Source organism: Carcharhinus amblyrhynchos, chromosome 24 (genome assembly GCF_965287045.1).
Source record: "Carcharhinus amblyrhynchos chromosome 24, sCarAmb.v2.hapA, whole genome shotgun sequence".
Lineage (NCBI taxonomy): Eukaryota > Metazoa > Chordata > Chondrichthyes > Carcharhiniformes > Carcharhinidae > Carcharhinus > Carcharhinus amblyrhynchos.
In genome coordinates this window covers 37,769,453-37,797,378 of record NC_137347.1, presented here as the reverse complement: position 1 = coordinate 37,797,378, position 27,926 = coordinate 37,769,453, and the positions used below count along the sequence as shown (strand labels likewise).

Here is a 27,926-nt window from a genome sequence, read left to right as displayed (position 1 = left end):
AAGTAAAGACTACATCTTTCCAAGAGCCTGGATGGGCTGAATGGTCTGACTGGCGGGGGCCAGTCAGAATCGTGATGATGTCATCACGCACTGGCGGGGGCGGGGTCAATCTGGATCGCGATGACGTCATCGCGCACGGGCGGGTGACGCGGTTGTCACGTGACGGTGGTTGGGCCTCGTTCGGTGACAGGGGCGGAAACACAAGCGTATCGCTGGTAGGACGTTCCCGGAGTAAAGCTGCTTCAGGGTTGGGGGGGGAATGTGGGGATTGTTGTGAGTCGCTCACCGCCTCCCGGCTGTCTCCCTGTCTGCTTTTATTTTCGGGGCAGTGGCACCCAGCCCCCCCCCCATAGCTGCAAAATAGTGAGCCCATTAGGGGAGGTGAGAACGAGCATGCGCAGTATGGGGCAGGAGACATTATTTGGCAGGTCCTTGGCTTGGCTAGCAGTTAGTGCCCCAGACTGGTGTAAAGGTGACTTGCAGTTATCCAGCACTGTTTACAATATAATCAATCCTACTTCACCCAGGGGAGACAGAGCAGGGGTTTTCAGCCTGTAATGGGGTGGGGTTGTGAGCAGGGGCACGCTTAACTATTGGGGTGGGGAAGTTATTGATTTGATTTATTGTCACATGTATTAGCATACAGTGAAAAGTCTAGTTTCTTGTGCACTATACAGACAAAGCATACCGTTCATAGAGAAGGCAAGGAGAGGATGTGTAATGCAGTATTACAGTCATTGCTAGGGTGTAGAGAAAGATCAACTTAATATTGGGCAGAAATGACAAAGGGGGCGCAAGTTAAAAATAAAGGGAAAAAGGATTAGTGGAGATGTGTGGGAGAAGTTTTTCTCAGAGGGTGGTGGTGGCCTGGAATGCATTGCCAAGTGAGTTGGTTGAAGCAATTCCATTAGCGATGTTTAATACTTATCTGGTAAACACATGAACAGAAGGGGAATAGAAAGATGTAAGCAGTTGGTCCAAATAGGACAATGTGATCAGTGCAGACTTGGAGGGCTGAAGGGCCTGTTCTGTGCTGTACTGTTCTTTGTTCTTTATAAGGTAGGTGTATTCAAGTCTGGTAGTAGAGAAGAAGCTGTTCTTGAGGTAGTTGGTACATGATCTCAGAGTTTTGTATCCTTTTCCTGTTAGAGAAGGTGGAAGAGAGTATATCTGGGGTTTTATGAAATCCTTGATTATACTGGCTGCTTTTCGGAGGCGGCAGGAAGTGTAGACTGAGACAATGGTTGGAAAGCTGGTTTGTGTGATGGACTGGGCTTCGTTCACAACTCTTTGTAGAGTGGAGGTTAAACTAAAGATCACAGCTGATAGAGGGAGAATGGGGCAAGATGGAGGCAAGGCCACAAAGCATCTTGTAAATAAGCTAAGGATTTTAGAATTTGGTGTGCTGTGGATGAGTTCAAGGGCAGAGATAATGACTAAGCAAGACTTAGCATAGAATAGGATTTGGACTTTATGTGGAGCATTGCTCATAATAATGGTAAGCAGTTATTAAAGAAATTGAATCTGAGTTGACACATGCATGGGTGTAAGTTTTGATGAGGATGTAGAAATGATACAGAATTAAGTTGCCTTGGCATTAAAATATGGGATTTTAAGCTTCCCATAATCCAGTGCCGCTGGATCTACTAAATATTGTAAGTGGAAAAGTAGATGAGATCATTTTGGACAGCCGGTCTGTTCCAGTAGAGCATTTTCTCACCATAATAGGTGGTGATTTGCGCCAGTAAATGTGGTTGTAGGTACTGCTGAACTGTCTTTCTTATGGACCTTGTATATTTCCAGTATTTGTTATCTCATTTGTGTTATATTGGGATATTGCCACACCTAACCCTTGACAACCCAATTTGAGGTGTGGCAAAAGTATCTTGTTGACTGAGTTATATTTTAAATGCCTTCATTTTTTTTTAGTGCAATTTGATTCAAATTAGACATTTTATAATTGGATTTGATCTTTTAGCAAACATCTTCATCTTTTAAAGATTATTCATCAAGAACAAGCAAAGGCTGTTTTTCCCCTAGCCCCCAAGCATGGCTAACTTTCAACTTGTCTAATGTACTTGCCATTGAATGTATGTTGGAGTGCTGTTGTAATTTGACTGGGAATATTTTTTGTCTTTCGTAAAAACATAAGAACTAGGAGCAGGAGTAGACCATCTGGCCCCTTGAGCCAGCTCTGCCATTCAATAAGATCATGGCTGATCTTTTTATGACTCAGCTCCACTTGCCTGCCCGCTCACCATAACCCTTAATTCCTTTTACTGTTCAAAAATTTATCTGTCGTTGTCTTAAAAACATTCAATGAGGTAGCCTCAACTGCTTCACTGGGCAGGGAATTCTACAAATTCACAGCATTTTGTGTGAAGAAGTTCCTCCTCAACTCAATCCTAAATCTGCTTCCCCTCGTTTTGAGGCTCTGCCCCCGGTTCTAATTTCACCTGCCAGTGGAGACAACTTTCCTGCTTCTATCTTATCTATTCCCTTCATAATCTTGTATGTTTCTATAAGATCTCCCCTCCATTCTTCTGAATTCCAATGAGTATAGCCCCAGTCTACTCAGTCTCTCCTCATAAACCAACCCTCTCCACTTCGGAATCAACCTAGTGAATCTCCTCTGCACCCCCTCCAGTGCTAGTATATCCTTTCTCAGGTAAGGAGACCAAAACTGTATATAGTACTCCAGGTGTGGCCTCACCAGCCCCTTATACAGCTGCAACATAATGTCACTGTTTTTAAACTCCATCCCTCTAGCAATGAAGGACAAAATTTCATTTGCCGCCTTAATTACCTGCTGCTCCTGCAAACCAACTCCTTCAGATTCTTGCACAAGGACACCCAGCTCCCTCTGCGCAGCAACATGCTGCAATTTTTTACCTTTTAAATAATAGTCCGTTTTGCTGTTATATTTACCAAAATGGATGACTTCACATTTACCAATGTTGTATTCCATCTGCCAGCCCCTCACCCACTCACTTAGACTATCCCTTTGCAGATTTTCAGCATCCTCTGCACACTTTGCTTTGCCGCCCATCTTAGTGTCATCTGTGAATTTTGATACACTACATATGGTCCCTAATTCCAAATCATCTATGTAAATTTCCTCATCTCTTTCTGGATGGTCCAGTGCTTGTGGGCAAAAACTTTTTTCAAGTATTACCACTGCTGTGGAGGCTACCATGTCACCAGTGTGCACAAAGCAAAGTCGTACAACTAGCAACTGAATGACTGGTCTTGGAGTGGTTATTGGAGGCGGAATGTTGGCCTGGATTCATGATATGGCGATGCTGGCGTTGGACTGGGGTAAACACCAGATTAAAGTACAACCTGTTGGACTTTAACCTGGTGTTGTAAGACTTCTTACTGGGTCTGGATTCTGGCAGAGCTCCATTGCTCTAATTAATATCCCAGGATCTTTGGTGTTTAGCTGAACAAGCAGCTGGCATCTGAGTAATGCTCCCATGCACCTGTAATGCCTCTGATGATGCTATAAACCATCAGCCCTGCCATGGAGTGTCACCTTAGATTATGAGCTTGAGCTGGGTAAGCATGTTATCAGAGTGGAACCACAGATGGCCTATTAGTCTCCAAGGCCTCTTCTACCATTTCTTTTGTTAATCACATTACTGTATTTTGTTGACCTGATGACCTAATGGGATAAGGTTGACTTAAGGTCCATGTGGGGAAAAATGAATGGTTTGAAAATGTGCTTCAAGTCAAAGGCACTTATTCTCAGTTGATTATGGGGCATTGCATCAATGCAGGCTCTTCACTGAGTGAGTGAAGATACATCTGCAAGGGCATCACACTCCAACCAGTGGAATGCTCTGTATTTGAGTTTGCTTCTAAGTGCATTTCAGAATGTGTTCTGCTATAAACTGTTAGATGAAAGTATAGCGGCATTTACATTTTATTTTCTCAGTTGCTAATTGTCACGTTCCTGGTTTCTGAACTCACCAGTAAATTGCAAGTCCCTGTTTGATAAATAGACTACAAATAATTGGGAACATGGGCATCTCTAGTTGCTGTTGTTCAGAGGGTGGTTGAGAATCAGCCACATTAAAATAGGAGTTTCTCTTCACTTCCCCCCCCCCCCCCCCCCCGAACTCGACTGTTGTTGGGCTCCTGATCTACACCTGAGCCCAATCTCTGCGTCCTTGATATCTATGCTGCACGGCAAATGGAATTAGTCAATGATTTGGAATGAGACTGCTGACAGATTTATCTCCTTCATGAGCCCCTGCTGAATTCTCCATTCAGATCAGCTAATTTAGCACAAGTTGAAAATGGACCTTGGAAAATTTTATTTCAAATTACAAAGGAAAGCAGCAACATTCTCACAGTCAGGGCAAGAAAGCTAGCAGAGAAAGCATAAATCTGACATGCCCTTTTCAGCAGTAATTCACCAAGCTATCACTTGCCACTGATTAAAATTGTGACCTATCCACAATTTAGATTGAACTTTCTCTTTTTTTTAAACAGATGAACCTTTTGAACACCAGTTGGATGGGATGCTATAAACAGTAGCCCACTTGAGTTTGTCATGAATATGGAAGACCCATGGTTTAATTTAAAAGCAGAACGTGGTTAAACAGAATATGGTGCTGTGAATTGGATCAATTATTGATTGTAACGCATGTGAAATCCAGACACGTGCAGCTATTTGCTCATTGGCCTAAAAGTGGGAAGAGCGTTGAGCAATTCAGCCAGCGGGGTGGGTTTGTATGGGACAGGATAGGGAAGTGGGACTAACTAAATTGTTCTTGCAGAGTGATCGTGTGGATTGAACTGCCCTTTTTCTATACGGTAACTCGTCTATGACTTTTAAGTGAATTGTTTGTTGCATGTTTGTGACCTTTATTCTGAGAAAGCAATAGGTGGAATGAAAAGTGCTGTAATCTGAAGAAGAAACCCTCAAGCTTACTAAATCTGGAATAAACAACGGATGGGTAAACAAGTGATTATACACTTAGATATGAGAAATTGTTCATTGTATCTTTCACACAATTGGCATTTGCACATTCGATTACAAAAGTTTTATAAATGGAACTGAATCTTAAGTGATCTTCACTTGGATATTTAATTAGTTATCATATAGGACATGTATGTGTATGAATAGATATCTTGCAATCGGCAGTGAAACAAGGACATAGGCTGCTAATCTTGAAAAAAGCTTCCCACAAAGACCTGTTTCCCCTTTTCCGGTGACAGGTGCCAGATATATCTTTGGGCTTAGTAATGAAGTCTGAACAGATAAGCAGCCAATCGCTTTCAAGTATTCTCAGAAAATCAGGAGGTTAAAATAACTTGATTATATCGTTTTAAATTTTGAAATAAATGATTGGATTATGATTGAAACCAAAGTCCAATTTTAGAAATATTTTAAATGTAAGAAGTTTATATTTTTGGGAAAATATGACACCCCACAACTATCTAATTTAACTTCTGGGTGGCACAGTGGTTAGCACTGCTGCCTCACAGCACCAGGGACTCAGGTCAATTCCTGGCTTGAGTCACTGTCTGTGTGGAGTTTGTATATTCTCTCTGTGTCTGCGTAGTTTTCTGTGAAAGACGTGCTGCTTAGGTGCATTGACCCAAACAGGCATCAGAGTGTGGCGATTAGGGGAATTTCACAGTAATTTCATAGCAGTGTTGATGACTAATAAATTTTTAACTGTAGCTGGTGAGCAATTTAAAAAATGAGACTAAAGCATAAAAGCGGAAGTTCTGATTAGTTCAGTTTATTTCCCATTGTCTAGGATGCCTCTGTCTTGAGAAGTGTTGGTCACTGGCAGTGATTTCTGAATTGTGTTATTCAAGACACGTACAGACCTCGAAGTTATTGTCAGTTTTGAGTGAATTGCATTGACAATCTCACCATTATTACCACTGCAAAATCTGGATGAAAAATACCACATTTAGCCTGAATACTTCCTGGGATTCTTGTACATTTTGTTTTAAATGATGTTTATTGTAGCAGTCACCTTGCATCCAAGATCTCTCTGGCAGCAGAGAAATGAGCAGTTTTTCCACAGGGATTTGGATAAACTGTTGACCGTGACCCGAGGGGAAACTCTGTACCCTTTATTTTATTGCAGTTGGAATCTTTGCTTTCGAATGGCATCAGGCCTTTTGCTGCTAACAAAGTGCTTCATCACTTCTACGCTTGTGGTATCAGCCTAGAGAATTTGTTCCGGTCCTGAAGTGGACTTTGAACCCACAGCCTTTTAACGTATAGGTGAAAGTGTTATTTAAGAACAGAGTGCGATAAACTGACGTGTTGAGATTTGCCACTCATAGACCAAAACCAGAGCCTGTTGTCTTAACCATAGAATCCCTCCAGTACAGAGAGGGGCTGTTCGGCCCAGTGAGTCTCCATTGACTGTCCAACCGAGCATCCCACCAAGGTCCTCCCCTCTGCCCTATCCTCACAATCCTGCCAATTTGGCTCTTTCCTGACAAGCTAACTTGAAAACAAGGATGTGGGCTCGTTAAGTCAATTCCAGTCATACCTGAGCTTTTGGTTTGTGCAGTATACCGTAGGACACATGATAGTATAGAATACTGTTGATGCATCATTCCCCTGTTAAGTGGTACTGTATTTGGATAGTTCTTACTGGGATCTGGCTCAAGTTGCCATCTATGGGATTATCTGCAGTTACTTTGAATTGTTTACTGCCTTTGCATACCTCATTGGTCATAAATGCTGCTTATCAGAATGGGTCTGTGTAACCAGCCCATTTTGTTCTGGGCCTGCCTCAAAGTCTCTTCCTTGTCAGTGTATTCATCACCAACAATGTCAAATTCCAGGTGATGCTCGATCGTAATATCCCCTCTGATGTTGTCAATCAGCTAGCCAGGAAGCTGATTAGTCAGAATTCCAGCAAGATTTTGTCCTGAGTCTTGATCTTTGATGTGGAAAGTGATCTAGAACCAGATCCATCAATTTGCTCATCTTCTTTGCGTACCCATGTTTCAGAGTCGTGGTGAACAATATGGAGTACAATGTTAGCAAGTGTGAGGTTATCCACTTTGGCAGGAATAATAGTAGGAGGGATTACTACTTACAGGGCGAAAAGCTGCAGCATGCTACGGTGCAGAGGGACCTGGGGGTCCTTGTGCATGAGTCGCAAAAACCCAGTCTGCAGGTGCAGCAGGTGATCAAGAAGGCGAATGGGATGCTGGCCTTTATAGCGAGGGGGATAGAATATAAAAGCAAGGAGGTCTTGCTGCAACTGTACAGGGCATTGGTGAGGCCGCAGCTGGAGTACTGTGTGCAGTTTTGGTCGCTGCACTTGCGCAAGGATATTTTGGCTTTGGAGGGAGTGCAGAGGAGGTTCACTAGGCTGATACCGGAGATGAGGGGGTTAGACTATGAAGAGAGACTAAATAGACTGGGTCTGTACTCGTTGGAGTTTAGAAGGATAAGGGGGGATCTTATAGAGACATATAAGATAATGAAAGGGATGGATAGGGTAGCGGTAGAGAGATTCTTCCTGCTCAGAAAGGACAGCAGGACTAGAGGGCACGGGGTTGGGGGGGGGGGGTGCAATTTAGAACGGAGTTGAGGAGGAACTTCTTCACTCAAAGGGTGGTGAATCTCTGGAATTCTCTGCCAGTTGAAGTGGTGGAGGCTACCTCGCTAAATATATTTAAGTCATGGGTAGATAAGTTTTTGGTAGACAAGGGAATTAAGGGTTATGGGGAGAGAGCGGGAAAGTGGAACTGAGCCACTTCAGATCAGCCATGATCTTATTGAATGGCGGGGCAGGCTCGAAGGGCTAGATGGCCTACTCCTGCTCCTATTTCTTATGTTCTTATGAAGAGTTATACTTTATATTGTATTCATTCCAGAGCTCACTGCTTCAATGGCAATCAGAAAAACTGTCCTAATTAGTGAGGCTTGCAACCTAAGAAAGTGACTGTCATTGAATTTCACAGTCTTGGTGAATCATCATCTGGTATAAAGACAGCAGAAAATACTGCACCCTAGGGATTGGCACTTCTGTCTTTTTCTAACTGACCTAAAAAAAGGACTAAAGATTCTTGTTCAAAACTTGATAGGACTTCAGTAAGGATGGCCACACGTTCAACAAAGACCACAAGTGCAGTGAGCTGAAGGGTCACTCTTAGGTTGTGAAATTTAACAACACAATCTGTTGTAACAAGATTTTACAGATTTATCAGATGTTGCTACAATAATAGATTGGAAAAATACCACTGTTTTCCTTCTTGAAGGTGGTGGGGGGAGGGATATATGTTACTACAGTTGGGTCAGGTCGTCTTCAGACTATAACTGGAATTCAGTGATAACTAAATACTATGGATGCTGGAAATCTGAAATAAAAACTGGACAATCTCTGGTCTGGCAGCAGAGGTGGCATGGTTAGTACTGCTGCCTCACAGCGCTAGGGACCCTCGTTTGATTCTGGCCTTGGGTGTCTGTGCAAATTCCATACACGTTCTGTCTGTGTGGGTTTCCCCCCTCAGTCCAAAGGTGTGCAAGTTACGTGAATAGGCCATTTTAAATTGCCTGTTAATGTTCAGAGATGTCTAGGTTAGATAGATTAGCTGTAGTAAAATGTGTGATGTTGCAGGGGAGAGGGCCTGGGTAAGTTATTCTGTCAGATGGTCAGTGTAGACTTAATGGCCTCCTGCACTATAGGGATTCTATGATCAGTGGAGAAAGAAATAATTAACGTTTTGAGTCCCATCCCAAAGATGGGTTTGGTGCTGTTGAAAGAGTTGGGAGTAGCAGGTGGAACGAAAGGTGAGGGATAGGCTGGAAGGTGTGGAGATGAAATTACAAAAACGTCACGGAACCAAAAGCGAATCAAAGATGACAAACACTCGAGATCAATGTTTTGTCTTTAAATATTATCACTCTCAGAACTTTTGGTTCCATGATGTCTTTATAATGTTATCTCACCCTGCCACGCACACCTCCCCAGCTAAGCAGCATAACATCCATCTAGAATTAAAAATTACAGTCTCAGAATAATGGCTTGCCATTTAGGACTGTGGTGAGAGAAATTTCTTACTCTTGTTTATGTTCTTGTAGTGACAAAGCTGTGCTTTGCATTTAACTGATTTTTACTTGCCAAGTTTTTTAACTTTTGTGTGCCAAGTTCTGAATATTTCCTCTAACTTTATCCTCATAGGTTTGCAGGAAGTGCTGACGTTTCTGACTCTTCTCTGCTGCTCATATTGGGTCAGCGCTGACCTCTTGTGCAGCCATGTCTTATGGACGAATTGAAGAGAGTCATTTGAGCTACCACTCTCATTCCCAGGACTTCAACACACTCATTCAAACATGCAGCACCAACATTCAGAAGATCTCTCGGAATAGTAAGTTGAAGTCAATTCTGCTTCATTTATATTATTTAAGGCATTGTAACATTCCTTCAGAAAAGCAAAGGAAAATTAGTGCCGTGCTTTAATAACTTGGCAAGGGAAGATGTATTTCCTGTGTGTGTATATGGGAGCCATAATGGGCAATATGTTATTGGTATTAATTTATTTCTGAATTACTGCCTCAGTTCTTTTGGGGCTGGAATGTTGACTGCTATGAAACTTGGGCTTTAGTTTTCCTCTTTAAATTCCATTATACTGAACTAGAGGCAAGGTCAGTGTACAACACATCCCATTCATAAACTCTTTCAATGGAGTTTAAAAGCACAAGTAACAATTCCATGTTAGTTGAAATGCTAAAACCCAGTAAAATGTGCAGCCTTGATTGATATGTAAGTTTTAGTTATTCTCAGTGGGCAGGTTTCACTGGTCTGAGCTTCTTGGGAGATTTCATGATTAGCCTGCTGTTAGGGGAGAGAAAATATCTGTGGAAACTCGTATATACTTGGCTAGGTGTTCCTATGACTTGATAGCTTATTATAGAATCGTACAGCACATGAGGCCATTCAGCCAGTTGTATCTGCTGGCTTTTTGATAGAGCCATCCATTTTGTTCCATTCTCCTGCACCCTTTCCCTCTTACCGTGGCAATCTCTGCATTTTGGTATCTATCCAATTCCGTTTAGAAAATGATTGTTGAATCTGTTTCCAGCAGCCAACATTTATGAAAGAACAATTGTAAATTGAAGTAAACAAAGTTATTCACCAAGTATCATGTTAATTTGGATTTTATTGTTGCCTGTTATTATCTGAGCTATCCAATCAAGTTAGCAGCCACGTAAGTTTTAAAGATATGAATTGTATATATTAACAATATGGAAACCAGTACAGAAAATAAATGATCTAATTAAAGCTTATCACAAGATTGTAATATTCTCCTATAAATAATTCATTGTCATTCCACATAACTCACGTTGGACTCTGACACATTCAGCAGCTCGTGTTTAAGTTTTAAATTGTGTTGAGGCCCAGCTGCCAACAGGAGAAAGCTTCCCAAAGAAAACGGAAGCCAAAGGGGGGAAAATAGGTCATTGGTATGTGGGAAAGCAGTAAGATAAGAACAAAATGCGCTGTGCCCCTTCTAATCCCACAAATCCTCGAGTAAAGAAGACTTCAGTTTAGTTTTTTCAAGCATAGCAATATAATTGTTCTTGCTTTGAGCTGTCTGAATGTGTGGAAATAGGCTTCCTAGAGACTGGAGCTGATGAACCAATGATCCTAATGACACCCCTGAAACAGACTGAACCGTTAATTAAAGATTGCGCTATATTGCCCCTCCCAAGTCAGAGTCCATAATCATACAATCCCTACGGTGCAGGAGGTGGCCATTTGGCCCATTGAGTCTGCAGTGATCGCAGTCCTACCCATGCACTACTCCTGTAACCCCACATTTACCCTGCTAATCCCCCTGACACTAGGGTCAATTTAGTATGGCCAATCAACCTAACCTGCATATCTTTGAACTGTGGGAGAAAACCAGAGCACCTGGAGGAAACCCGCACAGACACGGGGAGAATGTTCAAACTCCACACACACTGACCTGAGGCCAGAATTGAACTTGGATCCCTCGCGCTGTGGGGCAGCAGTGCAATCACTGTGCCCTGTGCCACCTACCTAATTACTGTATAGTTTGTATTAATGGATTAACCAACTTCTAAGTTTATCATGAAAAAGAGAAACAGGAAGGGCTAATATTGACTTATCCCTTATTTCTAAAATAAAATCTTTGGCACACAAGACTGCAGTCTGTTTTGATTTTGGGAGAGAAGGGAATGAAAAAACAGAAACACACAAGGCACTCCTGAACCACTACCTAGTTTCAAGGTGGATCAAACTTCCCTGTAGCACCATACGTATAAATATGTGTCACAGAGGCATCAACCTGATTTGTAATGCAGAAAATCTTTGCCACCAATAAAAATCCAGAATTACCGTTAACTTCTTTTCCGAATGAAGTCAGTCTAAACATTAATAGACTCAGGTACCTGCCTCATAATAATTTTATGTCACTTACATTTTCCTGATACTAGAGACATCAAGTACACCCTACCTGATAATACATTATGCATTACACTGTCCTGCTTCTGTGCTTATAAAATACCAACGATAATGATCGGGAGATCTGCAAGTCTCATTAAAAGGTTTAGCAAAATGTTAACACTGCATTATAGGTTCAGCTCTTTTTAATAATGTTCAAATTGAAGAAACTTAAAACTTGAGTTAAAAATTGAGAACTGCTCCCTTTTCTGATCAGACTAAGGAGTGGATTAAATCGCGAAATAGAACATAATTCATATTTCACGGCGTATCTTCTGTACTTAATTATTGTACACTTCCCTGTTGCAATTTAGTTCATTTAACATTTTCACTTGGCAATTCTGTTTAAATTTGCCTGTAACAAAGTAGTTCTAGGATCTTCCAGTGAAAGAAGCTGTGGAACAAGCTGGCAGCATCCCTTCCACCACCATCCACACTCCCCCAGCATTTGTGATACGAAGCTCCATGAGCTTGCTGTACTGTTCTCATGGTGTTTACTTCATAATTCAAAACCTAGAATTATAAGTTCTAAATCAGAATTACCAATGCTATAATCTTAGCTTACGTTTGACACTGATGCAAATGCTGCCCTTATTAGGATGTAACAGTGTGGTGTAAGGATGATGTTAAAAACCTGGGCAATAAATGTACCCCTTTTCTTTTAGTAAACAGTTACGTGGATAAAATTAAATTGTTCTGTTGCTGTTTAATTCAGCAGTGGTTATGCTGGACAGAATCACTTAAATGCCTGTTGCATTGATTCGAGGTTTTAATGCCTCAGGAATGTTTTGTAATTATGTTTTAAATCTGTTATTGCCTTCAGCTGCACAGATAAATACAATAGTGCAACAACTAGGAACACAACAAGATACAAGTGAACTTCAGGACAGGCTGTAAGTGTATACATCTTTATGCACAATTAAGTTGTGTATGATTGTACTATAACTTAAAATATTGAGACCTAAAGTCAAATTGTGTGTCTGTGCTCAGATCATGCATTTCTGATGTCTGTTTGTAGTACACCCGTGAACATAGCTAAATCTATCAATAATTCCATTGATCTAGGTTCAAAGATTATTTGCTGAGTAGATATTGTACTCGCGGCATTTATTTCTCAAAGTCGGACTATGTGTTCTGTGAAAGTAGTAACCAGCCTAAGTGAAAGAATGAATATGAACATTTTATTGAGCCATAGGGCCTGGGTTTAAATTGAGAATTGAAAACTTGCATATGCAACCCTCTGGGGTGGGTGAGCAAGGTTGTTATCTCTTACTTGGCAATAGATGTATGTAGTTAGTTAATCTGACTAATGTTTTGTTGCCAATTCTTGCAGTTGGGCATGTTTAATGGTGTTTTAAGAAATTTGGGGCATTTCGGATGCTGTATTCCACATTGAGATCTTGTATTTAATTTGCTTCCCAAGCATTTTACAGATAAGATCTTTGCAAAGCATAATCAGTCATAGAGGTTTACAACATGGAAACAGGTCCTTAGGCCCAACTTGTCCATGCCACCCTTTTTTTAAAACCCTTAGGCTAATCCCAATTGCCTGCATTTGGCTCATATCCTTCTATACCCGTCATACCCATGTAAATATCTAAATGCTTTTTAAGAGAAAATTATACCTGCCTCTACTACTACCTCTGGCAGCTTGTTCCAGACACTCTCCACCCTCCGTGAAAAAATTGCCCCTCTGGACACTTGTATCTCTCCCCTCTCGCCTTTGCCCTCTAGTTTTAGACGTACTACTTTTGGAAAAGATATTGACTATCTACCTTGTCAATGCCCCTCATTATTTTATAGACCTCTATAAAGTCACCCCTTAGCCTCCTTTGCTCCAGTGAAAAAAGTCCCAGTCGTTAGCCTCTCCTTATAACTCAATCCATCAAGTCCCGGTAGCATCCTAGTAAATCTTTTCTGCACTTTTTCTAGTTTAATTGTATCCTTTCTATAATAGTGACCAGAGTTGCATACAGTATTCCAAATGTGGCCTTACCAATGTCTTGTACAACTTTAATAAGACGTCCAAACTCCTATATTCAGTGTTCTAACCAATGAAACCAAACATACCAAATGCCTTCTTTACCACTCGGTCCACCTGTGACTCCACTTTCAAGGAGCTATGAACATGTACCCCTAGATCTTTGTTCTGTAACTCTCCCCAGCGCTCCACCATTAACTAAGTAAATACTGCCCTGGTTCAATCTACCAAAATGCATCACCTTGCATTTGTCTAAATTAAACTCCATCTGCCATTCGTCAGCCCATTGGCCCAATTGATGAAGCTCCCTTGCAATTGGAGATAACTTTCTTCACTGTCCGCTATGCCACCAATCTTGGTGTCGTCTGCAGACTTACTAACCATACTCCCTATGTTCTCATCCAAATTATTAATATAAATGACAAATAAAAGTAGGCCCAGCACTGGCCCCTGAGGCACACTGCTAGTCACTGGCCTCCAATTTGAGAAACAACTCTCTACAGTCAACCTCCTGGCTTCTGTCAAGAAGCTAATTTTATATCCACTTATTACTTCACCCTGGGTCTTGTGAGATTTAACTTTACGCAGCAACCTACCATGTGGTATGTTGTCAAAGGCCTTGCTAAAGTCCATGTAGACAACATCAACTGCACTGCCTTCATCTACCTTGGTTACCCCTTCAAAAAACTCAAATTTGTGAGACATGATTTTCCACTCACAAAGCCATGCTAACTATCCCTAATCAGTCCTTACATCTCTAAATGTCTGCAGGTCCTGCCTGTCAACATACTGATGAGAAATATTCATTTAGGATCTCACCCATGTGGATCCGCACATAGATGACCTTGTTGATCCTTAAGAAGACCCACTCTCTCCCTTGTTACTCTTTTGTCCTTTATGTATTTGTAGTAGCCCCTCGGATTCTCAAAAATTGATGGAACAATCTCTAAATGCTTTTAAGTGAATTGGGCGAAAATAGAACTTTTTTGAAAGTAACTCTTATTTATCTTCCCTCAAAGCTTGAAGCTAACAATCCAGTTTCTGATAGTTCATTCCTTTTGAAGTACTGTCTTCCACTTATCCTGACTTAGAGGTTTGGATGTTGATATTATGGGAAATTCTCTGGTGACTTTGGAATAACTGAGCATGTGTAACATTGAAACTTTGTGCCAAAGTTTGGTTTGTCATTCTTTAGCATGTTTGGATTTCTTGGACTGCTGATGCTTCTTTGTAAGTCTCCTGGTTAACTGGCAAACTGGAGGGCAGGTCAGTGGTAGATGAAATTCAATATGGAGAAATATGATGGATTTTGGTAGGGAGAATGAGGAGAAACAACATAAAATAGGGGATAAAATTCTTCAGGGGCTGTAGGAGCAGACAGACCTGGGTGTATACATGGATAGATCATTGAAGATGGCAGAAGAGGTGGAGAGGAGTTAAAGCATATAATATTCTGGGCTTTAACAGGAGCATGAGAGTACAAGAGCAAGGAGATTATGGTGAACTTGTGCGAGGCACTAGTTAGACTTCAGCTGGATACTGTTTACAGTTCTATAGGGAGGATGTGAGTACAGAAAAGGTTTCCAAGAATGTTCCAAAGACCAGGAACTTTGAGGGTAGATTGGAGAAGTTGGGACTGTTCTTCTTGGAGAGAAGACTAAGAGGAAATTTGAGAGAAATGGTCAAAATCATGAGGGGGATGGACAGAGTAAGTTCACGTAATATGGAAGGCGAATGGATATAAAAATAGGGAAGTCATGCTAAAACAATACAAGGCACTAGTTGGACTATACATGGATTACTGTGAACTGTTGGGGGCCCCTTATTTAAGGAAAGATGTACTGACATAGGTGACAGTTCAGAGAAGTTTCACTAGGCTGATCCTAGGTATGGAGGGATTTTCTGATGAGAGGTTGAATTGATTGGGCCTATTCTCACTGAAGTATATAGAATTCTTGGGGGCCTCCTCCTTGCTGTACCAATTCTGCCATCTAAAATTGGATTAGTCAGCAGTTTAGTGGGAATAGGATATAAAAAGGAACAATACTGATTTTCAAGTAGCTGATTTTTTAAAAAAAAATTGTCCAACTGCACTACTGTAAAACAGTGCCCTTTCTGTACTAGTATTTCTGATCAAAGTACCAACATTTTAGAAAAGATCTAATTGCCATTAATCAGCAAATGTAATTTTTAAAATTTCTATTGTTAAATGTGTTTCTTTTATAGGCAACAGCTGCAGAACTACACAAACCAACTCGCCAAGGAAACAAACAAACACCTGAAAGAACTTGGATCTCTGTCTTTAGCGTACAATGAACAGGTGAGTTCAGTTGCACAGAAAATGATCCATCCCCTGAATTGGAATCCAGTCCAGGCAGAAAGAAATGATGGTCCCCATTCCTATTGCCTTGACAATCTAAAATGGACATGAGTCACCATCTTGTTACTGGTTGTCACAGACCAGTCAGTAACCGGCATGAATTCACTGTTCTTCTCTTAGCCCAAAACTGTAGAGGATGTGGGAATAAAATGCATCATCATAAACTGAGGAAATAATGAGGGGTTTGAAGCCAATTTGCACTATTGTTTTGTTATTCTTCTGAACAGATTTATTTGCATGCAAAGCTTAGTATTTGTACTTTTTATATATGTATGTATAGACACATCTGTTTAAAAATTGCTTGAAATACTATATAAGCCTTTAAACCTCTTGTCAATGGCTGACAAACCTATACCATTAGTGATGTTGTAATGCTCCAGGCTGTCAAATTTGTCTCCACATGTTTTGCATGTTGTATGGTACTACCACCGTATTAAATAGCATAGATTTTGAACAGATCTAGCAGCTTCAGACTGGGCAACCATGATGCGCTATGGACCATCAGCAGCAGCAGAATTGTACTTAACTGCAATCTGTAACCTCGTGGCCCGGCATATCCCCTATTCTGCCATTACCACTGGGCCAGCAGATCAACTCTGGTTTGATGAGTGGAGGAGGGCATGTCAGGTGCAATGCCAGGCATACCTAAAAATGAAGTGTCAACCTGATGAAGCTACAACACAGGATCACTTGTATGCCAAACAGCTTAAGCAGTATGCAATGGGCAGAGCTAAGCGATTCAATAACCAACTGATAAGATCTAAGCTCTGCAGTCCTGCTGCATATTGCCTAGAATGGTGTTGGACAATTAAGAACTCGCTGGAGGGAGATGAGGCTCCACAATTATCCCCATCCTCAATGATAGGGGAGCCCAGCACATCAGTACAAAAGAAAAGGCTGAAACATTTGCAACCATTTTCAGAAGTGCTGAGTGGGTGATCCATCTTTACCTACAGAAGTCTCCAGTATCACAGATGTCATTCTCTAGCCAATTCTATTCACTCCACATGATCAAGAAATATCTAAAAGCTATTTGTGCCACACAAGTGCCAGGTAATGACCATCTCCAACATGAGTATCAAACCATCTTCCCCTGACATTACCATCACCAAGCCTCCCACTATCAACATTCTGGTGGGGGAGGGGGGGTGTATGTGGGGGAGGGGGGGGTGTATGTGGGAGAGGTGGTGTTTACAACCATTGATCAAAAACTGAACTACACTAGCAATATAAATACTGTGATGACAAGAGCAAGTCATTGGCTCAACCCTGTGGTAAAGTAACCTCCCCACCTGACTCCCAAAGGCTGTCCATCTACATGCACAAGTCAGGATTGTGATAGAATACTTTCTAACCAAGATGCGTGCAGCTCCAACAACACTCCAGAAGCTTGACATCATCCAGGACAAAGCCCACTTTGGTACACCATCCACAAGTTTAAGTTTATTTATTAATGTCACAGGTAAGCTTACATTAACACTGTAATGAATTCTCTCTCTCCACCACTGGTACACAGTGACAGCAGTGTGTACCATCTGCAACATGCACTACAGGAACTTGCCAAGGTCCCTTTGGAAATATCTACCAAACTCATGACTGCTGTCATCTAGAAGGATGGGGGCAGCAGATACATGGAACACTATCACCTGGAAGATCCCTCCTAAGCTACACTCTGTCCTGACTTGGAAATATATCACAGTTCCCCCACTGTCACTGGGTTAAAATCCTGGGACTTACACTGACAGTGCCACTAGGATGTATCTGCCCCACTTTTCTGTAGTGGTTCAAGAAATGAGCTCATCACCTTCTTGAGGGCAATCAGTTGGAACAAATGCTGGCCCAGACAGCCCATATTCCTTTAGTGATTTTATTTTTTATTCTCTCACCCTGCTTTACATCCAAATATTGACCAAAACAGCATTTTGTATGTGGTATGTTACTGCTTGCATTTTAATTTTCTGCAATATTGAAGGAGTGAGCAAATTTCTCTAAAATATTCAAGTTGTAAGAGCCTAAGTGCATTGATCAAATAAGTGGCTTTGGGTTAATGACGTTCCACCACCTTCCTCCACTGACTTCTGACATGAAATGTACAGTATAGAAACAGACCAATTGGCCCAGACAGTGCCAGGATTTATACTCCACATCTGTTTCCCCTCACTCTGTCTACTTTGCCTTCCAGCATAGCTTTCAGTTCCCTTTTTCTCATGCATTCATCTAGTTTGCTTTTGAAAGCATCCAATCTATTTCCCTCACAGCTTTCTGTGGTAGCAAGTTCCACTAATTCGAGTGATCTTAAAAATCCTCATTTCCCTAAGCGGCAGCACAGTGGTTAGCCCTACTGCCTCACAGCACCAGAGACCCAGGTTCAATTCCTAGCTTGGGTCACTGTCTCTGTGGAAATTGCACATTCTGTGTGGGTTTCTTCCGGGTGCTCGAGTTTCTTCCCACGGTCTGAAAGACATGCTGGTTAAGTGCATTGTCCATATTGAATTCTGCTTCAGTGTACCTGAACAGGTGTGGGAGTGTGGCAACTAGGGGATTTTTACAGTAACTTCACTGCAGTGTTTAATGTAAGCCTACTTAACAAATAAACTTTAAATCTTCAAGGCCCCTAATTTAGATTTTCCCATATATGGAAATATTCCCTCCACAAACCATCCAAACCTTTCATAATTTTAAAGACTCCTAAGTCATTTGCTTCAAGAAAATAAACCCTTGCTGTTCAGTCTTCCCCAATATCTCTAATCTGCACACAATGCTTGTATACGCTGATAATCAGCCATGTTTCTACATAATTGGCCACTGTAGGCTTGGCCAGGATGATCTCAGTAAGCATCTGTGCAGGCAGTTCCTGTATGAAGAAATTACCTGACCAACTTGAAGCATCGTTGCAGGTTGACAGCACATCCATCTTCAGCTATTTTTAAATAGAATGTGTGGAATATGTGAAAATTCATACAATATTTTGGGAAGTTGAAGGCATTCTGTCTTCCATCTAGAATTGCATTTCAAAATAATTGTAGAGCAAATCAATAGGCTGAGGGGAAAATTTGTTAAGAGATGTTGAAAAACTTGAAAGGGGGGTGAGGGGGAGATCTGGGCAGTAGATGGGGAGAAGCTGTCCCAACTTGAAAAGGTTGCAAGTGAGGGCACAGTTCTAAGTCATTAGTAAAAGAAGCGAGTGGGGATAAACTTTTTACACAGCAAGTGGCAGGGGTTTGAAATGCACTGGGCTGGGGGCAGGTTCAATTAAAACACTTAAAATGAAATTATCTGAAGAGGAAGAATGTGCAGGGTTATGGGGAGAACATGGGTTAATGGTACCAGGCAAATTGCTCATTTGGAGAGCTGGTGTAAACACTTTCGGCTCTACACTAATTCTAAGATTTTGTGATGTTAAATGGAACAGGTTTCAAAGCTTTTAAATCCACTATTTTGCTTTTGTTCTGTCAAGGGTTGGTATGTAAAATATTTTGCACATTTTCTAAAATTCTAAAGAATTTTTCTTTTGCAACTTTAGCGTCAGCAGCGAATGCAGAAGGAGCGTCTCATGAATGAATTTTCTGCTGCTTTGAACAACTTCCAAGCAGCACAGCGGAAAGCTGCAGAAAAAGAGAAGGAGTCTGTAGCAAGAGCAAGAGCAGCATCACGCCTCTCAGTAAGTGAAAACAGTTCATGTCATCTGTCTTAATCAGTCATCTGGACTGATAATCTTACTTTCTGCTCATGTGAACCTCCCTGTGTAAGGACAAGTTAAATTTATAACCACTCCTGTGACGTTCCTTGGGCTTTCAAGCCAGTTTTTGCATAGTCACATAATGAGATATTGGGACAAGTGATCAAAAGCTTGATCAAAGAGGTGAGTTTTAAGGAGCGTCATAAAGGCAGCAGGAGAGATGGAGAAGTTTGGGAGTGAATTCCGAGGTTCACAACTGAAAGAGCTGAAGGTGCAACTGGCAATAGTGGTGTGATCAAATCTGGGGATGAGCCAGGATGCATTCAAGACATAACCTCAAATTTAAACCAGTACTATTCAAAATCGGGAGTAGTGCTGTTAAATTTTGCACAACTCCTAACCTAAGAGCTCAAATGTGACTGAAATAATTTGGTGCAAAAGCAAGTACATCCAATGGTATATAGCATGAATTATAATTCTGAGTAGAGGTCAATCTTGATGGGTGGAGATGAGAACTGACATTGTTTTTCTGTCATGGGAGATCATTGACGAGGCCAGCATTTGTTGCCCATCCTTAATTGCCCTTGGCAAGGAGATGGTGACTTGAACTGCTGCAGTCCATCTCATGAGGGAACACAGTGCTTTTAGGGAGGGATTTCCAGGATTCAGACCCGTTAACATTAGTGAAGGAATGGTGATATGTCGGGGTGGTGAGTGGTTTAGAGCAGAACTTGGAGCTGGTGACGTTCACATACATCTGCTGCCCTTGTCCCATCTAGACAGAGGACACAGCTTTAGAAGGTGTGGCTGAAGGAGCCTTGTTGAGTTGTAGATGATCTACATTACTGCCACTGTTCTATATGCTTTGACTTTTACCTGCTGAACCATTTCAACAATATGGTTACTGATTTCATTCCATAATTGGGCTTAGGACTGTGAACTCGAACTGTTAAGATGTGTACTGTTAGTCATATTATTTCTTTCTCCAGTTCCTCTCCCCACCCATGCCTTTTGCACACCCAAACACTGTAGTATAATCTCTGTCAGCACAATGGAGTCATCTCGTGAACAGCTTTAATTTCTGGTAAGTTTGGAATGGGACAGTAGCTGAAAGTGGGACAATAAGGATTGTTAAGGAACTATTATAGAGTCAGAGTTATAGAGGTCTGTAGCATGGAAACAGGTCCTTTGGCCCAACTTATCCATGCCACCTTTTTTTAAACCACTAAGCTAGTCCCAATTGCCCTCATTTGACCCATTCCCCTCTTTACCCATCTTACTCATGTAAGTGTGTAAATGCTTTTTAAAAGACAATTGTACCCACCTCAACTATTATCTCTGGCATCTTGTTTCAGGCACTCACTACCCTTTGAAAAAATTGCACCTCTGGACCCTTTTGTATCTCTCCCCTCTCATCTTAAAACCTATGCTCTCTAGTTTTAGATCCCCCTACCCTTGGGAAAAGATGTTGACTATCTAGCGGATCTGTGCCCTTCTTTATTTTATAGACTTTGATGAGATCACCCCTCAGCCTTCTATGCTCCAGAGGGAGAAAATCCCAGTCTATCCAGCCTCATAACGCAATCCATCAAGTCCCAATAGCAACTTAATAAATCTCTTCTGCACTCTTTCTGCTTTAATAATATCCTTTCTATAATAGAGTAACCAGAATGGTACACAGTTATTAACTATTGAAGCCCCTTTTGGATATCTGCAGGAAAAATGTCCATGACAATCTAGAACTGCAGTAAAAATATCTAATCAGCTTATATTTTTGCAAATTATTTATTTCAGTTATCAGTAATTGTATGTTGCACAATCTTACAATGGAAAATTGTATATAAGCTAGTATTTTACCATTTTGCTAGTTGTTGCAAGACCCTGTGTTTGAGCAAGTAAGAAGTCTGACAACACCAGTAATCTGGATTACAAACCTGAATATGTAATATGGGCAAAAGGATGCGGTACTTCATTTGCCAGGCACACTCATTTAATCAGGATTGGTTATTCTAGTGCCATTTTCTGCTCCTCTGCTTACTAGCAAAAGTGAGACACTACATGAAGACAACACTGAGCTTGTTTGCCAGGACACTTCCAGGCAATTTCTGGATGTATGTTTCTTCTCTATCTCCTTTGTCATGACCTTCCCTAATGCTCACATTTAGATAACACAGTGACTTTATTGTTCCCAAAATTTATGCTTCCAGAGTGGCTTCAGTGACGATGAGCACAAGGAGGAACCACTTGTGTCATTTGAAAGGTAAGGATGTGCACTGAACATTAAAGTATTTTGCTTTGAAATATTTGAGTTGTAGTGTGCTGAAATAGGAATGGGACACTTTCACTCTGGGATCCACTTGCAAATCTGACTAATTGGGTAAAGGACACTTCCCTCTGGCTCTGTGGGTGCAGGACATGAACATATTTGAGGTTGTGTCAACAGTAGTTCCTAGTGGGTTGAGTGCAAATTTTGACCTGATAAGTGCTATGATTAAGTGACCTGAGTTTGGAAAATATTCTTACTGCTGTGGTTCACTTGAGGATGAATCAAGGAACACTCGACCCATCAAGTCTGCACCAACCACAATCCCACCCAGGTCCTGTCCCCATAATCCCATGTATTTACCCTAGCTAGCTCCCCCAGCACTAAGGGGCAATTTAGCATGGCCAATCTATCTAACACGCATGTCTTTTGAATGTGGGAGGAAACTGGAGCATCCTGAGGAAACCCACACAGGTAGGGGGTGCAAACTCCACACAGACAGTGACCCAAGTCGGGAATCAAACCTGGATGTCAAATAAGGGGAACATCAAATACACTCGTGCCAGATAGTGGACTCCTCCTTAGTATTGACATACCTTATCATGGTAAACACACACTCATAAAAGAAGAACTCTTTTCAAAGAACAATGACTAATCTTTTTATTTTCTTAGTAATGAAGACTGGAGTCAGACACAAGCTCAATCCCAGGAGGTAGCAATAACTGAAGAAGACCTGGAACTTATCAAGGAACGAGAGACAGCCATCCGGCAACTTGAGGTTTGGTTTTCATTCATTCTTCTGAATGTGTATAAATATTGTGTCCTTAGAGTATATGGAATGTAAATGTAACACAAACTGAGAATTCTGTTAATTTCTATTGATATCAGTTATGCTTGCACAGGTCGTTTGGGATCCTTGTATTTGAATCTACACATATCACTTTAAAGATGAATTTCTCATTAGCTTTCGAGGGGGGGGAAACTGTGCAGAGATTTGTTGTTTTATGTAACATCACCAGACTTTAATTGATCATGTGTCTTATCCTCACATCTAATGCTGTACCTGTGCCAAGCGTGGATGATATTTTATACATCGGCAAATTCACCAATACTGGAAGGGGTCTTGATAGAATAAATTTAAACTTTTTTTTGCTTATACTATGCAACTCACAACAAGAGCTCAATAATGTATTCAAAATGCTTCATTCTCTTTATCCAGGCCAACATTTTGGATGTCAACCAGATTTTTAAAGACTTAGCAATGATGATCCATGATCAAGGGGATATGATTGGTAAATTAATTCTTTTGTACTTTTTTTATTCAATATTTTGCATTCATGAAGTTGGGTTGTTGGTGCTAGAAAGTGAAATTCTCCTGTGTTAACATCATGGGCCAAGTTAACACAGTCTTGGATACAGGGTAAAGATTCTTGTTTTGCAGAACCAGTGTGGTTGGCTCAACCCTGAGAATTACTTACTACACAAGTGTAAATTTTTATTTTCCACACCAGCCATCCTACAACTGTTCTGAATGTGATTGCCAATTAGTGCTTAGGTTTAAAACAAAAACCCTTGCATTCATAGAAGACACTTCTTGAGCTCCCTTACTCCAGCCAAGTAAATACTTTTGTGAGTGTAGTCACTGTTGTTTGAATGTGCCATGGACCCATTATCACCAGGCACTCGAATATATGTTTTTAAAAGTGTAGTGATCTTTTGTGCAATTCCAGTGATGTTCTGAATGACCACAAGCTCCTTGTTCCAGTCCATGCTGTGTAAAGATGGCAGTCATGTCCTTGACCCAGAAAGAGGAATAACCAGCCACTCTGACGGAAGCTGTGCAAAGACAACAATTTACAAAGAGCTAGGAAATGAGCTTAGTCTTATCGGCTTCAATTGAAGCAAGTACAGTACAGTAAGTGGCCTCCTTTTGAGCTGTAATTTCTTGGCCATGTGGGTGGCACAGGGGTTAGCACTGCTGTCACACAGCACCAGGGAACCAAGTTCAATTCTGGTCTTGGGCGACTGTGTGTGGAGTTTGCACGTTCTCTCCTTGCCTTATGTGGGTTTCCTCTGGCTTCCTCCCACAGTCCAAAGATATGCAGGTTAGGTGGATTGACCATGCTAAATTGCCCTGTAGTGTCAGGAAAATTGGCAGGTTGGATGTGTGGGAATACAAAGATGGGGCCTAGTGGGATTGTTCTTGGTACAGGCTGAATGGACTCCTTCTGTGGAAATTCTATGATTTATCTCTGTCATTTTATTTTAAAGAGACCAATGAAAGTCTGGTTGTTTTTATTTAGCAAATCTAACTGATTATCACATTCTTATCAGTGGCTCCATCCATAGTCCACCATCAGGTGTTAATTTATTTGTTTTGAGGCCTCTTATCCCTGTCTTCAAATAGATCATATTTTCATTGTTAAAGATGCCTCAGAAAACCTTGTTTCCTAATTCATGCCAAACATTTTACTGTGTCTTACAGATAGCATAGAAGCGAATGTGGAGAGTGCAGAGGTACATGTTGAACAAGGAACTCAGCAGTTGCAGAGGGCAGCTTATTATCAGGTAGGATTACACATCATGATTTAAATTGCAAGTTTTCCAGCAGTTACATTCTCCGAAAACATTTAATTTTGTTTCTGTTCTGAGTTTTTAAAATTGGAAATATGTTGTCCAGGAAGAGGCCGTTTGACCCATATTAATGCCAACTCTTTGCTAGAATAGCCCAATGCTAATCATGTTACCCCACTTACTTGAAATAGAGGAAGATGGAGAGTATGTTTCTAATTATTGTTTAATAGATTCTATATTCTCCACTTCAGCCAGTTCTGTGGCAAAATATTGTATGGCCTTAATAACCCACTACATAGAGAAACGTTTCTTCCTTGTCCAACATTTCTGATGTCTCATCATTGACTCTTGAACCAAGGAAATAGTCTTACCCTATTCCCCATGTTAAAACCCTTAATAGTTTTAAAATCATTATGTCTGCCTCAGCTCATTTGCTGCTGAAACCTTAACTATTGTTACCTTTAGATTGAACAATTCCACACATTCCTGGCTGGTCTTCCATAAACTTGAGATCATACAAAGCTCTGCCATCTGTCTCTTCACTTGCAGCAAACCTCATTCCCCTATTGCCTCCATTCTTGCACATCTACATTGGCTTCTAGTCAAACAGCATCTTGATTTTAGATTTCCCATCCTCATTTTCAAATTCCTCTATGCCTATCTCTCTTTGTCTCTGTAATCTCCTCCAGCCTCAGTCCTCTGAGATATGTTTTTCTAATTTTGGCCTTTTGTACAGCCTGAGTTGTGATTGATTGTCGTATGGTTTGAGCCTTGGAGTATTTCATTATGCTAATGGCATTTTTTTTTCTCCATTGGAAATGACCTTCGTATGTTCAGCCTCTCGCATAATTTCCTATCCATGCTGTTGTTTTCAATCTAGTAGGCGTTATTTCCAGTTTTAGTATTCATTCTATAAATAATGGAGTTTGCCAAAGTTATACTCTAAATGTGGCCAAATCAATTGTATTATTACACTCTCCCCACATTAGTTATTGTCACGTTGTGGAAATCTTGCATTCTCGTTTTTTGAAATTGGGATTCATTATGCACTCTAACTTGTACCTCAAACCAGATTGTGTAAAACTTGAACCTTGTCTTGACCAGTATTTATTTGTTTTTCTTCTGTATCTTCTCTTCAACATTGAAGATCTTCTGTGTCACTGAACTTGATCCTTCACTTGTGTTCATTTAAAATGAAATAATGCAGTGTACCTGATAAAACAAAAGGCAGCTAATCATTCTGTCACACGGAGGTAATAACTGCCCCCAACATGAACTAGTAAATGTACTCCTTTGTCCAAAAGGTTATCACTTTTTTTAATGCAGTGTTGCTTTAGAATAAGTTTTTACCTTGAGACTCACAAGCCTTTCACTTCATTTCCCAGTTCTGAGTGTTCATTTGCTTTCATCAGTTTTGTTGCTTAGTAAGTCGTGTCTTTCCAAAACAAAACACAGAAATTACTCATTGCACTTTTCAGAGTTTCTGTGAATTAACCAGTTTCTTTCAGGGAGATTTCAATGCTATATAAGAAATGGAAAGATGTTTTTCTAGTACAGTTGAAAGTACTAGGGCACTTGAGGCAGAGTTACGCCTATGTAATTATCTTCATTTTCCAACAATAACACTCCTTGTGTCAATTGAACACAACTTCCCAGTCATCTTTGTATTTTTACATTTTTCAGAAAAAATCCCGGAAGAAACTGTGCATCCTGGTTTTAGTTCTTGCAGTGGTTGGTGTCGTTTTGGGCCTTATCATTTGGTGGGCAGCCAAGTAAAGAACTTGCATAGAAAACACATCACCTCTCTACACTGGGGAGAAATTGGAACTGTGCACCAATGGAAGTCAATGGACAATTTTCTCAGCCAGCTCACTGAGGGTGAATTTCATGAAATGGCAACCAACACCTAGAAAGTGGATATTATTATTTATTTCATGTGCACAATAATGTAATGTACCTTCTGTTTCCATATGTTTGTGCACTGTGAATTATAAAAAAAAAGCTAGCTTAAAGCAACAGAGTCTGTAAAGCTTTATCGGATGTGTTTTGTAATGATGTGCAAGTGGCTTGGACTTTCAATGTCACTCGGTTAGATTTTATATTTGGGGGAGTCTAACATGACAATGATCCTTTTTATCAATTTTGCCTACTACCACTGCTCTCTTCTCTATCTGCTCAATACCATGATGATGTAAGTTCATTAACATATTTTATCTTAAATTTACCTAATGCTTTACAGTGTTAGTATGGATTATTGGCAATGGAACATCCATCCTTTTGGCATCTGTCACAATGTCCCTAGATCATGATGGGCTTTACACTGATGCAATTTTTATTGGCAAACGTTAGATCACTAATTCCTGGCCAGTGATTTGAAAGCTAAAGATCCTTACTGCTGTCAAACTGTTGCTGTCAAATAGATTTGGGTTGATCATTGTTTTTGTTTATAGTTTATCTAATATAATTCAGGCATATACATCGCAAACCCTTGCGTGGATTTCAGTCTTCCAGCTTTTCAAAATCCTTTGCTTCAGTCACTTTTGTATTTTGGTTTTCCACTGCTGTAATTCCAAGATCAGACCAAAGGGAATGGCTTAAGTTGCTTTTTGCAAGGCTGTGTCTGTTGTTTGGTAAAGTTCTGTATGAAACATTTAATATTTTAATAATTCTTCCAATGTCAGGGCTTGATTCTAATTCTGCAGCAGCAGAGAGTGAAGAATTGATTCAATTGCCCTTAAAACCTCCCTTCACCACCTCTACAAAGCGTCTGACTGCCTGAGACCAGTATACCAGACTTATTTTGAAAAAGATGCTTCTAATTTCTGTGCATAAGTAGCTCAGTTGGAACAGGGGGAGCATGTCTATCATCATCAGAGCTTTGTGAAGCGGATGGTGTGAGCATGATTATTCAATAAAGGTATTATTACTTGATATGACAGACCTGTGAAAATTGGTCTAATAGTATAAAGCTTGATGTGGATTTGCCTCCCTCAGGGCCTCTGCTGAATCTGGTCTCAGTCAGAGCAACCTATTTCAATTTTCTGAGGAGCATATCACAAACTGGTGACAGTAATGGAGCCTGTAATTGGGAATGGGTTAGAAATTGTAAACTAAACTTCATCTAGTAGGTGAAGAGGAATAAACACCTCAAGAGAAAAGTTGAAGCAAATGAAAGTCAATGTTAGGTGTAATTTTATATTTTTTCCCTAGTCTAATCAATCATGCACACTTCTCACTGTAAAAATAGCACCTCTAGCAGTACTAGGCCAATCTGGTCTGGGTATGTTTTAAAAAGAAATGTCTTTTTTCCCCGCAATGAGCTTTCAGAGGTTGAATATCTATGCACCCTAATGTTTTTCAGAATGCAATACAAATGACCAACTGCATCAGCTTTAGTGAATTTTCTTCTGTTTTGGGGCCATGTCCAGTAGAAACTCTTCATTCCATTGTATCACATATACTTGTTCATGAAAAAGCCAACATTTGGCTGATTTGTTTTTGGTATTCTGAAATGAATAAATATCCCTGGTCATATGTAAATATTTGTATTCAGTTTATAAAATGAGTAAAAGTGCTGTTTTACCAGA

The 27,926-nt window shown here is 40.6% G+C and overlaps 1 protein-coding gene across 1 annotated transcript; it reads left to right on the top strand.

Moving 5' to 3' along the window:
- The first annotated feature begins 141 nt into the window (after positions 1-141).
- stx12 (syntaxin 12) lies at positions 142-27,926 on the top strand. Its single transcript, XM_080211281.1, has 10 exons — positions 142-215; positions 9,177-9,363; positions 12,286-12,355; positions 15,670-15,763; positions 19,347-19,484; positions 21,710-21,762; positions 22,438-22,543; positions 22,985-23,057; positions 24,251-24,333; positions 26,023-27,926. The coding sequence occupies exons 2-10, from the start codon at positions 9,252-9,254 to the stop codon at positions 26,113-26,115; spliced, it is 822 nt and encodes a 273-aa protein (XP_080067407.1). The 5' UTR covers positions 142-215; positions 9,177-9,251; the 3' UTR covers positions 26,116-27,926.